This window comes from Spermophilus citellus, assembly GCF_964194105.1.
Source record: "Spermophilus citellus genome assembly, chromosome: 10".
NCBI lineage: Eukaryota > Metazoa > Chordata > Mammalia > Rodentia > Sciuridae > Spermophilus > Spermophilus citellus.
In genome coordinates, this window is record NC_138197.1 from 29480615 (window position 1) to 29498597 (window position 17983).

General features: G+C 34.3%; 1 protein-coding gene and 1 long non-coding RNA gene across 5 annotated transcripts in view; one reads left to right on the forward strand and one right to left on the reverse strand.

Moving 5' to 3' along the window:
* The window catches only part of FERRY3 (FERRY endosomal RAB5 effector complex subunit 3), a 54064-nt gene that overhangs the window by 8434 nt on the left and 27647 nt on the right, over nt 1–17983 (reverse strand). For 2 of the 4 annotated variants that reach the window (XM_081309811.1, XM_081309810.1), the window contains exons 11-16: nt 16874–17076; nt 11340–11397; nt 10706–10773; nt 5927–9964; nt 3430–5227; nt 1649–1790 (exon numbers count right to left, since the gene is read on the reverse strand). In XM_081309811.1, coding sequence (XP_081165937.1) covers nt 9872–9964; nt 10706–10773; nt 11340–11397; nt 16874–17076 — 422 coding nt within the window. In that variant the 3' untranslated portion in view covers nt 1649–1790; nt 3430–5227; nt 5927–9871. The remainder of the gene's footprint in view (nt 1–1648; nt 1791–3429; nt 5228–5926; nt 9965–10705; nt 10774–11339; nt 11398–16873; nt 17077–17983) is intronic. The other 2 variants (XM_081309813.1, XM_081309812.1) reach the window with 2 other exon arrangements.
* Nucleotides 9849–17555, forward strand: LOC308657773. The gene is made up of 4 exons (XR_014024062.1): nt 9849–9973; nt 10056–10231; nt 11152–11250; nt 17339–17555. It is a non-coding gene; the product is annotated as an uncharacterized lncRNA (long non-coding RNA).

Below are 17983 nucleotides of genomic sequence, written 5' to 3' on the forward strand. Positions count from 1 at the left end.
CCTTTGGGGTATATATGTTGTCCTTGTTGAGTTTCTTTCTTTCTCTCTCTCTGCTTCCTGGTGTGATGTCTTGAGACACTTCCTCCACCACACCTTTCCACCATGATGTTCTACCTCACCTTGGCCCCTGAGGAATGGAGATGGTCATCTATGGACTGAGATCTCTGAAACTGTGAGCCCCAAAATAAACTTTTCCTCCATAATTGTTCTTATCAGGTCTTTTAGTCACAGCAACGAAAGCTGACTAAAACAGCATTAGATTATATCTAGGACACTTTTACTATCATATTATCAGACTGTAGTAATTTTGTTTCAATGCTATGGAGAATATTGATCTTTTTCTACTAATAGGCAATCAACTTAGTTTATGTCAGGCCACACATGCAGATCACCCTTTGGGGGATTATTGTTTCAATGTTAGTTCCATTTTCAAAGACTTGCAGTGCTACATGAATTTTTCTCACCTAAGTGCCACTCAGTGGAGTAGGCAGCCTGGGTGATGGTCTGTCCCATAGTTTAATTCTCAAAGTCTTTGTCAGGGTTTAGGATCAGACCACCCTGGCACACTTCTGGAGTGAGCACAGGAGTTCATAAACAACTTTAGGGGATAGCTTTCAAGGTTTCCCCTGCTGATTCCTCTTGGCACTTTCCTTGGGTCTCTATTTTAGTTTTCTAGCCAAAAATATGGATCTTCAGCTTCTCCCACTCATTCATGTACATCCTATGGCTGTTATTGGTTTTGGTTTTGTTTTTTGTTTTTGTTTTATTTTGTTTTCTCAGCCTGGGAAAGCATCTTCCTATACTATTTGGCTAGTTACTACCAATTTTTCAGGTCTTAGATTAAATGTCATTCCTCCTAAATATTTTATTTTTATATCAGTTATATTCACTTGTTATTTTCAAATAGGACCCATCATAATTTATAACCACTTACTATCTTTTTTATTGATTTAATATATATCTCTCCTACTAAACAGAGGATGGGATAATATCTGTCAATGTTTTTAGTATCTGCTGCATTCATCATCACACAGTGTTTCTAGCATGGCACACAACAGATACTCAATGAATATTAATTTAATTTATAATATTATTCCTTCCTCCATCCATACATTTATTCTCCATGCCCTGTTTTAACCTCCCCCACCAAAATATGAATATTTTAGTACTCAACTACAATGTCATTCTCAAGAATCAAATTCAATCTTATATTTTTGTAATATATTTATATTTTGTAAAACATTCTCACATGTTTTCCTTGTGTGATTCTATGAAGTAGAGAGCGAAAAGAACATTAATCATACTTTATAGAAAAGTAAACTAAGATTCAAACAGTTAAATAATTTGTCCAAGGTCATAGTTAATGAGTTGATGGGTAGGAATCAAGAGACTCTTCAACTGGGTAAAAATATGTTCGGTTGACAGTTATTCTCCCTTAGCACTGACCTTTTTCTGTGTCTGTTGAGAAGAAATTGTTACTTTTGAGACACCTGTAGTCTTTGGAACTGTCATTCAAATCTCTTTCTTTGATCTAGTAAAGAATTTTAGAGACTTTAAAGAATTTTTTGCTTTAGATTTTTTTGTAGTTTTATCATAAAGGATCTATGTGTAGCTTTACTTTTCCTTTCCTGCTCAGATCTCAACTTACCTCCTTTATTTGAAGATTCATGTTCATTGGTTCCAGAAAATTTTTAGCTATAATGTCTTATTGTTTTCTCCCGGTTTCTATATCCAGGTAAAATGGGAGCTACTTCACAATACACAAAAGTGAATACCAGATGGATTAAGTCCTAAATAATAAAAAGAAAAACATTAAAATTCTTAGGAGAAAACAGATGAGTATATAGTATATAGCTATGATCCTGAGAGTAAGAAAGGATATCTGAAATGAGATACAAAAAGTTCAAACTATAAAGGAAAAGAGTAGTAAATTATATTACATTAAAATCTCAAACCTCTGTAAAAATAAAATATAAGAAAAAGTGAAAAGATGGATTTAGAGGATAGTTCAGTGATAGTTTGTCTTGCATATGTGAGACCCTGGGTTTGATCCCACCACAATATAGTCAAAAAATAATAAACAAATAAAACACCTCAAAATATCAATTAAAAAGTCTAATTTAAAAAAAGAAAAATAAACCATAAACTGTGAAAAAAATTGCAAGAAAAACTAGTAAAACTTTAATATTCAGAATACAGAAAAAAATCTGCACAACCCATATGAAACACAAACAATTTAAGGAAAAAAATGGACCAAGAATTTACACAGGAAGCTCACAAATAAGGAAATCTTAATGGCCTATAAACAAATGTTATGCTAGCTGGGTGTGGTGGTGCACACCTGTTCTCCCACTTTGTTCTTTGATAAGTGTCAAAAGGCTGGAGCAGGAGGATCACAAGTTCAAAGCCAGCCTCAGTAACTTAGTGAGGCCTTAAGCAACAAGAACCTGTCTCAAAATAAAAAATAAAAAGGGCTGGGTTCAGATAATACTGGGAAAAAAAAGAACAAAACTATACATAAGCTGCTTGACATCATCAGAACCCAAGGAAATGCAAAGCAATAATGATATACTGTAGAAGGGAAGTCTGGTATACTCACTTTGGGGCTACATTTAGAACATATCTATTAAATTTGAAGATGTCCATATTCCACAATCCAGAAAACCCAGTCATACACTCTAGAGAAGTTTGAACAAATGTGCACAGTAATACATGTATAAGAATGTGGCTATTGCAGCATGGGACCAAATGATACAAAGGTGGAAGCCACCTCATTGTCAATAAATAGAATGGATAAATAAACAATTTGGGCTATATGCATATAATACAGAGTATTAAAAAATAACATGCTACAACCAAGATTAATAAAGTTGCTATAAGTCTATCAGTATGGTTAAATCCCCAAAGCATGGTATTGGATTTTATAAAAGGAAGTTATTGAATGATATATAGAAAATAATTTTTTTGATATAATACTTTATATATTTCATAGTTACACTATATAGATATGCATTAAAACTATGAATAAACCCATAAAACGAACAACAACATCAAGATAATGATTACTGTTAAGGAGAGAAAGACCCATGGATGACACAAATATTCTCAATTCTTTTCTCTATCCTGTGCTCTTTGCAAAGTGACTCATGTAAGCACCTCTCATCAAAATGTGAAGTCTATTACCCTAACTCTTGATTCTTGGATGGTTTTCAGATTTGCTTTAATCAATAGAATGTGGTAAAATGATGTTAATTCTCTTTTTTTCAACCTGACTACCATTATGTGAAAAATTATGGGCTAGCATCCTGGGGGATAAGGCCCAGTGAAGGAAAGTCCAATTGTCCCAGCTGAGGTCATCTATTCCAGCCTGCAGCCAGCCAATGCTCAAACATATGAGAGGGTCTAGCCAACATCACCAGAACTGCTTACCTGACCTTCAGCTGGCTGAAGACTCACAAATAAGCCCAGGTGAGGAATTGTTGAGATGACCCATAGAATCATGAAGAATAAAGGCTTATTTTCTCAGCCACTAAGTTTTGGAATGGTTTGTTATTTGAAAAGCTCATACAAGGAAGAATAATAGATCTGGAGAGCATCAAAAGTGGAGCACTTCAACTTGTAACTGTGATGTTTTATGTGTTAAAAATAAGAGACCCCTAAAGCAAATATGGCAAAATGTTAACAAATACAGGTAGCAAATATATGGATATGTGTTACATATATAATTATCATAACTTTTCTGTATATTTGAAATATTTCACAATAAAAGAAAATTCAGATAGGAGAGAAAACGGGCTACACTAGTCACCACAGATGATTTTTTAAAAAGCAAAGAAAAGTATTGTCCCATTGCCCCACCCTGCTCGCCATCACCATGCACATAAAGTAGACTAAGCAGACTAGTCATTTCTGCATCCTAATCCTCTCCTCTCATCCAGGACATTTTCTCTATTTCTTCCTAGCATTTAATCTCTTGCTTCAGTTGGTCACTTGTAAGATAGGAAACATCTGATCAGCTCACTGACAAGAGAGTCATAAGAGGTGATACCAGGGAAGCACTATAGGGGCAATTGTAGGAGACCTTAAATCTTGTAACTACTTCATACTATTGTTATGTCTAAAATCTAGGCTCACCTGACAAGAATGTTAGTCCTTCCTGTCCCACTCAAATATAAAGTTAGTCACCTACCCTGTGACTTCCTCCTGACATTCTTAACCTGCCTAGTCCTTTGTATTTGAAGCTGTTTCCATTACTGGCACAGGTGGCATTCTTTCTGACTGCCAGGAGGATTTGTGCTTGACCCACTGAGAGTGACAAGGGCTCTTAGAGGATACCCACTCAATGCCAGAGAAAGGCAGGGCTAAGCAGGCTGCTCTCAATGGACTTAGCATCTCTTTTGTTCTCACACATTTCTGGTGTGTCTATTTTGACTTCTACAGCACTTTGCTTATGCTTTATTCTGCACTGATTGTCTACCCTTAGTATATGTTGGCTGGTATTGTGAGTTACCATGTGTTCTCTTACCAATTCAATTAGGCCATAAACTCCTTGAGGACATGATGTTTTCAGTGACTTAGTATCCCTACTATCTACTGAGAGGAAGGAAGAAAAGGAGAAAGGTCAGACAGGAAGGAAGAAAGGAAGGAAGAGGATACAGGAAGGAATGAAGTAAGAAGGATAATAGCAGCAAATATTTATAGAATGACTATATGCCAGGTAGTGTGTACTTTCTTATTTAATCCTTCCAACTACCCAGTGAGGTAGATCCTATTATTAATTTTTCCTAGCTTACGAATCAAAAAACATGCTTAGGAGGATTAGGTAATATGCCCGATGTAACAAGTCACAGTGAATAAATTGGAGAGCCAGCATGTAAACCACGCTTGTTGAACTCTAGGGACTATGCTCCTGACTGCTGCTGCTATACTATTGCTTAGAGGTGAGACATTTGAGCACAGATGAGCTGACAATAGGAAGCCAGGATTCAACACAAAGAAAGAAAAAAAGGAGAGAAAACTAGAAAGCAGGGAAGAAAGAGGGAGGGAGGGAGAGACCCACTACCACATTTCCTTCCTGTAAGCATCACACCTAACCTGTGACAGACAGCACAGTTTCTGTTTCATTCCTAATCATCTCCAGAAAGGATCTACTTGCTTTTTTGGGTAATGTGTTCCAGGTTCCAGTCTCCATGTGCTAAAGATATCCACAGACTGTTCTTACGCTCTCCTGCCTGTGAGAGAAGACACATACAGATGATTCTCATTTTTAATAGTAGTTATGTTCTAAAAAGTTGCTTTGAACACTGAATTAGCGAATTCTAAACTTCTGGGACAATACAGAGAGTTAGATTTCTGCAAGCCTCTGGCCGTATTTTCATTACCTAGTGATCACATAACCTTATGCATGTTTCGAGACACCTTGTTTAATATATATTTTGATTCATTAACATTAAACTCTTGACTGACAGCATTATATTGATATCCAGATGACACGTATTTCCTACATAATGTACATCAGACCCTTGTTGCACTTAGGAACAGTAAGAAAGGGGGCACTTTACATAGACAATACCAACAAAAAGTACAAAAATGCAAAAAACATGGCACTAAATAGACCATAGAAAGAACATTTGTTTAACATTATGAGAGCTGAAGCAAGATGGCATAAGTGTCACTTTTCCCCATATGAACTGGGAAAGTGTGTATTGAGCAACTCAAATTTTCTGCCACTGTATGAATATTCACTAATGATCCTGAAAATATTGTCCAAGGCCCTGCATTTCATTCCACTGATAATTTACAACACATATCTGACTTGGATTTGATGAAAATATTGCTTTTGTAAATGCCTCTATTAAATGGAGTTAAAAATAGATTGTAGAAAGCAGGTGAATTAGAAAATGTGGAATCTGTGATATAATGAGACTTAACTGTGTGGCAAGAAGATCAGTCAAGTCTTAATTTTGATGTATCAGGAACCATTTCCCTGTGAGAAAACAGGAAAAAGGGATCTGCAGTGTGTTGTAATAATCTTCACTGTTTATAGTTGAATAGGATGTCACAAGCACACGTTGGTTCTGCAGGGAATCTCAAAGTTCATTCATTCATTCCCTAGTTTTAGGTGAGTTTGTGTCTTGATCATTAGATTGTCAGCATCACAGATGCTGCCTGACAAGTCTTCTTGCTTTATAAGTCCCATGGCTTTTGCATAACCGTCTAGAGGCCAACTCTTACTTAAGCACTGCGTTCTTCTACTTGGAAGATTCTATTTACATTTGCTGTTGTTGAATGTTATCCTTAGGGTGAACCAGTTACTTACATTGTCTTTATCTCTGCCTTTGGGTTGTAATATAGTCTCATGTACATACTTATGTCTAAAGTTGTGATTCCCAACTTGGGGTTCCTGGAATTAGTGGTGCTTTAAGAGGTCATTGAGTTTTTAAACAATCTTTCAAAAAATATATGCCCCTTGGTTGAAATCCCACAGGTCAGAATAAATTGTCAAGCTTTTGTTTCCATTTTTGCAAATCTGCATGGAATTATACAATAATTCTATGTGATAACACTACGTATCACTTGCCAATCAGCTTATCTCCACAGACGTGTCTTTAATTAACAAAGGCCAGATTGCTCAAATAATTTAAATTGCTTGCTAAGTTTTCAAAACACTTCAGAGAAATATGGGGAAGCTAGTAAAATATTTCTGGGTGGAAAAAGGACAAAAACACCACTAGTTTAAATGGTTCTGAAGACATGGTACTTTTTGTACAGATTGTAAAATAGTTTTATTATTTCAAATTTAGGATAATTATTTTTACACTGCTGTTAGTCCTGTTGAGCAAGGCAGTCCTATTTTATCTCAATGAGAAAATGAAGTCACAAAAAAACAACTATTTTCAACAAGAAACTGACACATATCTACAGTCTCTAAGCTTTGTCCATTCTTTCTACACAGCTCTGTAGATTCTCTTTAGGGTCTCTAAAATAGGAATGTGTCTGTGAATTCATCTTTCCTTAGTGAAACATTTTTTTCTTCTTATGAAAATTTGCCAGGCTCCAACTGATATGACATAAATAATGGCATGTGCTGTGTCAAGAGATCTGCCAGTTCACAGGCAAGTAATTTCTTTTCATTGAAATTCTTTTTCATGCACGTCTCCAATTTTGGTCACACATGTTGGTGCCATACTTCCAGATCAATGGTGAGGTTATAGTCTTACTTGGTCTGGTGCTTTGAAAGAAGACACAGAGGAGGAAAGGAAAGAACAGTACAGAATGGGGGCCAGTGAATACTTTTAAGGCCTTGAGGACCACATGTCATCTGTCTTGGGAACAAGCAATTGTTTATACAAATGGAAAACTATGCTCATTGAGATACTTGTGCCTGCCCCGCTCCCACCCCTCAAAGATGCTTGAGGTCAGCTTCTCTCAATATACTGGCCATTGGTCATGGTTCTTATCTGTACCTATACCTAGAATGCTTGAAAGCTTTTTCTATTCTCAGCCTGCTAAGGTTCCTTCTTCAGATCTATTGATCGTTAATGTCTTTCAAAGACCAGGTGCTAAATGTCTGGCTTGTGGTGCTATAATAGGGAGGTGGTAGAATCCTCAGAAGGTGGGTCCTAGTAGAAGGAAGTAAGTCACTGGGGACATACCCTTGAAGGATATATTGGGACTCCAGACCATTCGTGTCTGCTTTCTTCCAGCTATGAGGTGAAGAGGACTGTTTGACCACATATTCCTACCATGATGTCCTTTGCTGCCACAAGCCCAAAGCAACAAGGCCAACAACCATGGACTTAGATCTCTATATCCATGAGCCAAAATAAATCTTTCCTGTTGTTGATTATTTCAGGTATTCTGTCATAGTGACAGAAAGAGGACTAGCACATCTTCACACAGTGCCTGAAACTACTTCCCTTTAAGAAGCCCTTTAGAACACTTAGAAAAAGATCATAATCTTACCCTTCTTGGCCTAAATACAAAATTCTAGCTTTAATTACTGTCTAATTAAATCCCCACAATTTAAATGCATATACTTAAATTTTTTTGTAGTTGTAGATGGACACAATGAATGCCTTCACTTTATTTGTTCATATATATGTGGTGCTAAAGATTGAGCCCAGTGCCTCACACTGTTAGGCAAATGTTCTTCCACTGAGCTATAGAACCAGCCCTATTTTATTGTTTTAAATGTTCTTTTTTAATTGTGGATGAACACAATACCTTTATTTATTTATTTTTTGTGGTGCTGAGGATCAAACCCAGTGCCTCACACATGCTAGGGAAGTGCTCTACCACTGAGCCACAACCACAGCCTCTGGTATTTTAAATTATATATTTGCTAATAGCTTGGTGTTTCCATCAGTAGTATGTAATACCATAGGCATGATTTTCCCAAGCTTACTGCTTATGTATCTTATAATACAGTTCCAATTGAAAAATGGACTTAGAAAAATACCTTGATTTTATTAATAAAATAGTACTTTTAAACCTTCCTCAGTTGAAAGCCCCAGTTTAAAAGTAACTTAATAAAATATCCCAGGGGTGACAGAGTTGGTTAGCAACATTTACCAAATTTCCATGATTGAATCTTTCCTCCTGTACCTGGAAGTAACCTTCATGCTGTTGGTTGTACCCTTAGATGACAGAATTCTGTGGAAAGATTATTAAGGTCTATTTTTTCAATGTCTTTTATTGATCCCAGTATAACCACCTCTATTTCAATTTAAGAACTAAAGTCTCTGACATTCATCTATTCACTCCTAGTTATAATGTTTCTTTTTCTTATATTCAATATATAACACTTTCTGAGGACATCAAAGACCCTCCATTTCATTCGATTGGTCAGTTGCAACATTCACACAACTTGGGATGAAAACTATTGCTTTTGTAAATGCCTGCATGCTTTTGTTTAATGTAGTCATGGCAAAAATGTTATAGATGAGATAAATGACACACAGTGTGGGAGAATGATAATGGAAGAGGAGGGGAAACAGTAAGACAGAAATGGGGACACTGTTATCTGCAAAGAAAATAAGGGATAGAGGAATAGGTAAGAAAGCTGAGAATGTAGGAAGAAGAATAGAAAAATAAAAATGATCCTCATTCTCTGATTGTCACATCATTGTCACAATGCTGCTGAGCACTAAAATCACACCAGGTGCTGGTTTGGACTAACTTTACATCAGGCTGGCAAAAAAGAACACTATTTTCTCAGCCCATGAAATGTTATTTATAGACAAGGGCAAGGTCACAGAGGGAAGATGAGACAGAAGTAAAGAATTCAAAGCCTTTTTTGACTCTTAACTTATACAAGCTTAGAAAGAGTAGATTAAAAGCAAGGCTTTGAAGGAAGAAACTTAAAAGAATAAGCACATATTTTTCATGTATTTGTATTTCTACAGAAAGATTTTCACAAGAAACCCATACTTGTAATGCATATTTCAGTGCTTTTAAATTTTGATTTGGCAAATAAAGTAATTATGGCTTGTACCTGGCAAATAATTCAAGCCTTTTGGGAAAGTCAAAAGTCGCCACAAAAATGTACTCAAGAGATTCCTATAGCAAATGTGTGATAAAAAGGAAGTATTAACTTACTAACATTCACTTTAGGACATAAAAGTAGAAAAAGGGAGATATTCTTTTATAAAAAGACTTTAAGAATGAATGTTTCATTTAGGGGCTGATCACTAGTTTGTTCAGTATAGAAATTTTTGGAATGTTTCACAGACATATATCATGATTTCACTTGTGGCTTAGGTTGCAGGTTCTCTTTCTGGACATCTTTTGCTTGACAGGATTCCAGCATAGCTCAAGTTCCTGGAGAGTTTAACAATCCACTTCTGCCAGTGTGTCCATCTATAAGGGTTTAGTGCTTGGATGTCAGAGTGAGTGTTGATGAGACTCGGAAGATCTGGGGGAGCATGTTACTAAGTTGATAAAACATTTCTTCAGAAATACTCTGTAAAAGGTAAAAAAAAAAAGTTTGTGCTTGTTAAAGCATGGATAATTTAAAATCTTTAGAAGTATTTTAAAATATGATCTCTTTCTAGATACGGACTGCAAAACAGAAAAATTATCTTTCCTGACTGATTTAACTATATGGACTGGGCTGGTTTTCTGACTGTTCTCTGAGAACCTGTGTTGTTTCTATCAAATAATAAGTCTGATCACCAGAAACACCCTATGTAAAACCAATATAATCCATAATAAAATGCCACTAATTTTGGTAAGTTCTATTCAGAATCATTCATTCTCTAATCATGCCCTTTTTTACAAACCTTTCATAGTGTGTATAACATAAATGTGGAAAAAAAAACCAGAGGACAGATAAGTCAAGTTTGGTTTTAGGGGTAAATAAAAGATCTCTTGAGTGGTAGAGGTTGACATCTTTTTTTTTTTAATATTTATTTTTTAGTTTTCAGTGGACACAACATCTTTATTTTATTTGTATGTGGTGCTGAGGATCGAACCCACCGCCCTGCGCATGCCAGGCGAGCGCGTTACCGCTTGAGCCACATTCCCAGCCCAGAGGTTGACATCTTTGACAATAAGTGCCTTTATGGCATCCAAACTCTTCTCCCCTTAAAAAATTGGAAACTTAGCATTTTGTTATATTTAGGAGTTTAAGGCCACATATCATATGTGTGAGGAATATTATAAAAGAGATTAAACTGGAGTGAGATCTATTCAGACAACATACCTGTGGCACTAGAAATTGTACAGTCCTAGAAATTCCTCCATCCCATGAAGCCATTTCCATCATAAAACCTAAAATAGAACAATAGACTTTGCTGTGTTATGAGTTTTGGCCTTCCAGTCTCCCAGTCAGTTATTGAGATAAACTGAATTTCACTGTGTGGTTCCTGTCTTGACTTTGTAGGTAGACACTTGCCTATGGGAAATGCTAAACCTAAAAGATAAACTTCTGCTATTCCTAATTCTCCATGCCAGAGAGGTTTAACAGTTTTGTTAACACACTTGGACTTAATTTTTCTCCAGTCCTAGTTGGCCTCCATACAAGGAAGCTAAAACAGACTATTAAAGGTTAAACATATGGCTCTTTTTTCTTTTTTTTTTTAAGGCAGTAGAGAACAAGTTAGAATCGAAGCAAAATGTAAATAACATCCAAATGTTCTTGTATTCCAGGAGGACTGGAGATTTTTTTTTGTGACTAGAAAAAGATAAATTACAAGTCTCTTAAGAAATATTTGATTAACTACAAAACAAAGTCATCAAACAACAGAGGTAACTTTCATATCCTTTCTTCTGGGTTGCTCTGCTTTCAACATTTGTGAGGACATATGGTTGGTTGTTAAATGTGAGGTTCTGCTCACCTTTGACACACTTAAACACAAGTTCTGCTCTCCTTAAGCACCAGGGTATAGTCATTTCCTAAAAACAGAAACAAAACAAATCATTTGCTTTTAACAGAAGTTTGTAAAATTAAAAATACAGTCAGATCCTTATTTGTTTATAATGTTGAATGTCCATGTTGTGAATAAATTCAGACAATTATTTGCTAATCCCAACTGGATTTCTTTTGTTTTTTAGGAACAGAGCTTCTAGTCGTTAGACAATACTTGAGAAAGGCAAATTAATTTAACAAGCCTAGCAAACATGATTTATAAAATGCGTAGATCCTTAACATATTCATGATAATTTTAAAGATAACTATGATGCAGTAATTCCACAACTACTGTCAATGTCTGCATGAATAATTATTATTAAATTGTATATTTACATAAGCAATAAAATTAAACCATTTTTATTATATAACATTATATTATTGCAAAAATAATGGAATAAACAAAGAGTGTATCCTAGCTACCTAATGAATCAAATCCATTCATTTTCTATTTTGCTTTCTAATTGCTGTCCAAATGCACATCTAAATCCCAGGGTCTACAACCAATACATTTTACAATTTTTCACCATGTACTCAGTGAGCATGCCATTTTAAATTCTATTTCTTTTTACCAGAATTATTTTCTCATGTTGCAAGTCTTCATAACTACAAAACAAGTTTATTATTTAATTATGGTGATTCTAAAACTTTTTGGGTTTCAGGATCTTTAACACTCTGAAAAATACTAACTCCAATATGCCTTTGTTTATGTGGATTATTCATTGCATTAGAAATTAAAACTGATAAATATAAAAATATTTATTTAGTTTAAAAATAACAATGATAAATCCATTTAATGTTAGCATAAATAACATTTTAATGGAAAACCACTATATTTTCCAAAACAAAAAATATTTAGTGAGAAAAGTAGTAACATATTCTTTAGACACAATGATCAACTATTTCATGATCCAAGTCTCATAATTCCTATGCCTCAAGACTTTATGTATCAGTTTTTATGTGTGGTTGTTTCTGCTGACTCTCACTCATAGTGTCTTATTTTCCTTAAGAGTCTACTTATGTTAAACATTTTATTCAAGAATTATACTTAGAAATAAACACTAAAATATAACCAAGTATTAGCATTACTTTAAAACATTACTTTAAAATATAATGTTTTGAAATACCATAGTAATAATCAGAATCAAGGAATTACTATTATTCATTTAGTTTTAATGACATATTCATTATATATATGAAACATATACATATATATATACACACACACATATAAAGCATTACTGACAGTAACTTGTCTTATAATTTACTATTAGCTTATTGACACCTTTGAATTATTTAAATAATTACTTGATTAGGACTGGGATTGTAGCCCAGTGTTAGAGCGCTCGCCTCAATTGTGGAAGGCACTGGGTTTGATACTTAGCACCACATAAAAATAAAGGTATCATGTCTATCTACAATTAAAAAAATTTTTTAAAATTACTTGATTAAGGCTAAGTCAAAGTACCACTACTCATATGAAGACAGTTAATGTGAATTTTAAACACAGAGCTTTGAAAACCAATATATAAAATTGATATTATCCAAATGCAGAAACTCAGGACAATACAGTGATGAAAGATTGCAGCACAAATTAGAAAAGGGATGGTAGATTGAGAAGAAAATAACCAAGTCCTCATTTGTCCAAAGATCATCCAATTCTATCCATTAATAACATGCTTTCTTGTTTTCTGTATTTATGTGATTAATAGCATGGTCTATAAAAATATCTATGAGATAAATAAAGAACTTCACACTCTTGAAATGATATGAATTAACTACAAAGTTTTATAAGCACTATTTGGAGAACATGACAAAATACAATAATGGTAGGACACTAGAGTAGCTTTGAAGTGACAGATATATTATAAAATCAATTTAATTTTCAGATGACATATGCCTTCATATGTGCTTTACTTTAATGCTGATTAGCAGTGTTAGGAATCTGAAGAAAATGCTAGACGGCAGCATGTACATGCATGTGAAAACACATACATTCACTTGAGTTGTTTTCAAATCTTTCATATGCCTACAGAGACTCTACCCCAAGCTTAAGGTAGATGTTTGACTGTTTTTTTATCCTTTTTGTCTCTGATTAAAATCAGCACCTAAAAACAATGGCTTTGGATACATGGAAAAGGCTAAATGGTAAGCTTTAGAAGACAATAAGGTCAAGACAGGGCATGAATTATTGGATGTCATCATAGGATGTGACCAGCAGTTTTATAAGGAGCTCACTTTTTGAAACAAAGCTTAGTATATATTGCATAGTAGATATGATATAGAACCTGATGGATCAGCTAATGGCATATGAAGTTTTTGTTCATGCACTCTAGGTAGTGACATGTCTGAGAGAATGCATTGTGAAAGAAATCTACTGAAGAAGCTGGGTGGGTAATGTGAAACACTTTAGAGTTTGGAACTAGGGCAGAAATTTGGTCCCAACAGTTATACTTTAGATGGTACATGGAAATTGAACATAGAATAAATTTTAAATCTGTGAAACAAATTAAAATGTCAATTCTAACTGAGACAATGCCTTCTATCATATCTGAGGTTAATGGCCATATGTTGATTCTCAACTTGAATCCTTGGTTTAGGGTAAGGCTGAACTGTGGAGTTAGTATGTATTTTAAGGTCTTCATTGTACATCTTGGAAGTCAGATATAAGAATTATTTTCTGAGTTTATTCTAATGGGAAAGATTCCAAGATTTTTCTTTCCTTCTCAGGTATATGCTTATGAGGTACCTGAAACACTTGTATTAATCAGCTTCATAGCCATTATCAAAAGGTGAAAGTCTGGCTTTATTTTTTATTTTCCACATTAAAAAAAACACCAGTGTAGGTATACCACTTTAGAAAACAATTTTGCTATTTCTATCAAAGAAAAACACATAGATAGCCTGAGAGTTAGTAATTCCATAATTCCACCTTAAATGCCATTCCCAAGAGAAGTGTCAAAACATATGTACTAGATAGAATGTTTATAACAGTATCAGTCACAACAACCAAAATCTAGAAATTGCCCAAATGTTCATAAATATTAGAAGGGCTAATAATTTTGGTCTAGTCACACACTGGAATAATATATAACATAAAAAAAGAACAATCCATAATCATACATAATAATCTGGATATCTCATAAACATAATATTGAATGAAAGAAGTCAGATATAAGATAAACCACAAAACAACTAACTCATCCATAATTTTGAGGTGAAAATAGTGGTTGTCCTGTAGAGGGAGTGTTTTAAGTAGCTGTAAGGGAACATGAGGGTGGTTTCTGGGTTCTGGTAATGTTCTGGGTACATGCTTGCTCAGTTTGTGAAAATTTGAGGCGAGCACCTATGTATTATAAGTATTCCAATAAAAACAAACAAAATCTTCATTGACAAAAAATTAACAAAACTAAAATCCTTAAACCCCAAATTATTTCACAATTTATTAGTATACCCAAAAAAGTCAGGAACTCAGGATTTCTGACTTGTAGACTCATTCCACATCTATTAGGTTACATTGATCTTAATACGACAGTATTTTCTGATTACAAATACTTATAGAGATGAAACTGGTTTGTTCTTCTTCTTTTTAAACTGCAAGTAATTTTTATTGCCACTTAAAATATCATAGGACATGAACTATTTCAGACCTTATCATTACCTTGCACACACTAATATATAGTAACTGGGTGTCTAGCGGCTAATTTTGGGAAATAGCACCTGAAAATGCTTTGGGATCCTTGTACAAAAGCTAAAGTACATATTACTCCTATATCTTGTCAAGTGTTGTCTGAGTTTATAGGATAAACTTCTTGACCTTGAATGGATATTTAAATACAACAAACGAGAAGATCATGGCTCAATATACTTTTGTGAATTAAATTGGACACTTTGGAAACAAACTTAATGTTCTGCAGCTGGCTGTCCCAATTTAAAACATGTAACTTTTGTGACATTGTGGGAGAGGGCATGCTAGCAGTATCAAATGTCTGGAAGTAAATCTGAACTTAGTGACTTTTGGAAACACTGTTTTTGAGGTTGTTTCCCACCTACATACAACCATTTTTATAAACTGGTTAACCAGGAGTCCAGCTGCAGGAATATTTGGATGTTTCCTTGTGGCAGAAATTCATCATAAAGTTTGTAATTCCCCAAAGACCCTTTTATAGATGGGCTTGTTAGTGATGACAATTTAACAATAGCTAAAAAATCATGATGGAAGTAAAACTTTATAAAGCTACAGGGAAAACAGAAAAACATGTTTGTCCATCTCTCCTGATGCCATATTAGGTATGAGTGAGGCTACGGAAGTGGAATGAGAAGTGAGGAAGTCTACTGCAGCCTCCACAGGATGGTGCCAGCATCCTTTTCACAAAAAAAAAAAAAAAAAAAAGTATATTGTGAAGATTTACCAGACTAGACTATAAATGGGAAATAATTCAAAACATCCTGTCCTAGATGGAACTGGTTATCTTTAAATTATATTAAATTACAGCAGTTAATATAGAATTTAAAATGAATTTAAAATGAAGTAAATTCATGAATGTAATATAATGAGTCTAAGTGGGATCTTAAACTAAAATGTAAAAAATTACATTTTTTATACTATCTTCTAAAATATAGCATTTCCACATTATTTACTTACTAGTAACATTCAACAATCAAGATCGAATTTCCTTCTTGAAATTCACAGTCTGCACTTAGTAGTCATCAATTTTGCTTTTAAAAAATCTCTTCTTAAAATAAGCAAGCACAGAGTTGCTGATATGAGCCTTTATCACCAGGTTGACAGCTGGCTTTCCTAGGACTCATAGCATCCTTTGGGCTTGAGGTTCCTTTCTTCCTCCAGACAATCTAAAGTTAAATTTTGGCCTTCGCATTATTTTTAACTTAGCCTTCTAACTATTTTTTTTTTAAATGTGGGTAAAGGAAGAAGGCAGAAGAGAAACAGAATGAGAATTTTTAAAACAGAAAGATTTTTAAAATTAAAAATGTCTCCCAGTGCAGTGGTGCACACCTATAATCTGAGCTTGAGAGACTGAGGCAGGGGGACCACAAGTTCATCCTGGAGGAAATGTTAAACTGAGGCTGACTTCTTCCTGTTATCTAGCATCTCTTTCCATTACTTTTTAATGTCTTCTCAGAGAGTACAAACTCATTGTAATTCTGGCATAAGCCAAACATTAATATGGAAGTAAATCTACTGCTAATTAAGACAAAAATGGAGGAGAAAGAGGAAATGAAGAAGGGGAAGAAAAGGAGAATAGGAAAATGTTATAATTTTCTGAACATAAATGGTGAAGTACTATTCACTGTTTTATATGTCAGTCAATTCTATTAACCTGATAGAAAATGTAAAGGTCTATTAGTTAAAAAAAAGGGGAGGGGGGCTTTTAAAATGTAGATTATTAAATAATATGAATATGTATCATATTTATTGAAAAGATTTTTCTATCTGCTTACCTCTGACATATCGTGAACCAGCAACAGAGGAATGCTTATTGTTGTGATGTCATGGGTGCAGCAAACCTTGAGTATATTTCTAAGTCCCATAATGGCAGGATCACGAGCAGTGATATTTCCTGATTTCACATTGTCATCCACACAAAGATGGAAAGCAACATGGATTTCTGAGAGATTAGAATGTCGTGTTATGTAAAATTCCCCTGTGAACAACAGATATAATCATGATTTTCAAATACATAAGTCACATTCATTAATGGGCATTATAAATAATTGCAATGAGCAGTCAATATGTTGAGTTAGTTTGGATCAGGAATCTATGTGGGGCTCATGAAACTCCTTAATTCTTCTTAGCAATGAAATTCTTTTATTTACATATATTATCATATATTATCTTTAAGAGACTATAGTTTATGGTCTATCACTATAGGATTTTGTCTACCTCATTTAATATTCTGTTTCTAGCACACAGATGGTCCTCAGTAAGTACTTGTTGAGTGAATCGATAAATGTTTCAGACTACATCCTGGAGCAGTAACATCTCTGCTCTCTACAATCATTTCTTTTCCTATGTAGCCACAATAGCAAAATAAAACAACAACAACAACAGAAGAAAACCTCATCAGCTTTTATTTTCTATGCATTCTGTCATTATAAAAAAATAAAATATAAAACATAAAAATGCGTTTTTACAAATGTATGTACCTGGAAGTCCTGATATGTCCTTCAAGGAAAGATTTGATCATGTCTGTCCTTTTACATTAACCCTTGACCTCACAAATTTCACTTGTGCTTGTATTAAAGTAATTATCCAAGGGTTTTACTTTTAAAGATATAGTATATTTATATTTAAAAGTACTTAATATACTTTGGCATTATGTTCAATATTACTAGTTACTAGCATATATAAGTTGTACTCATAGATGTCTTTCATAGTCCTCAGGCAAAGGTCTTTTTCTTTTAACTTGAACAAGATATTAGAACAAGAAAAAAGAAATTAAAGAAGGGAATTTTAGAGACACCAAAATAAAATGGACAAAGAGAAAGTAAAAAGGAAATTGGTGAGGAATAAAGTAGTTATGATTTCCCAGAAAGGCACTGAAAGACACG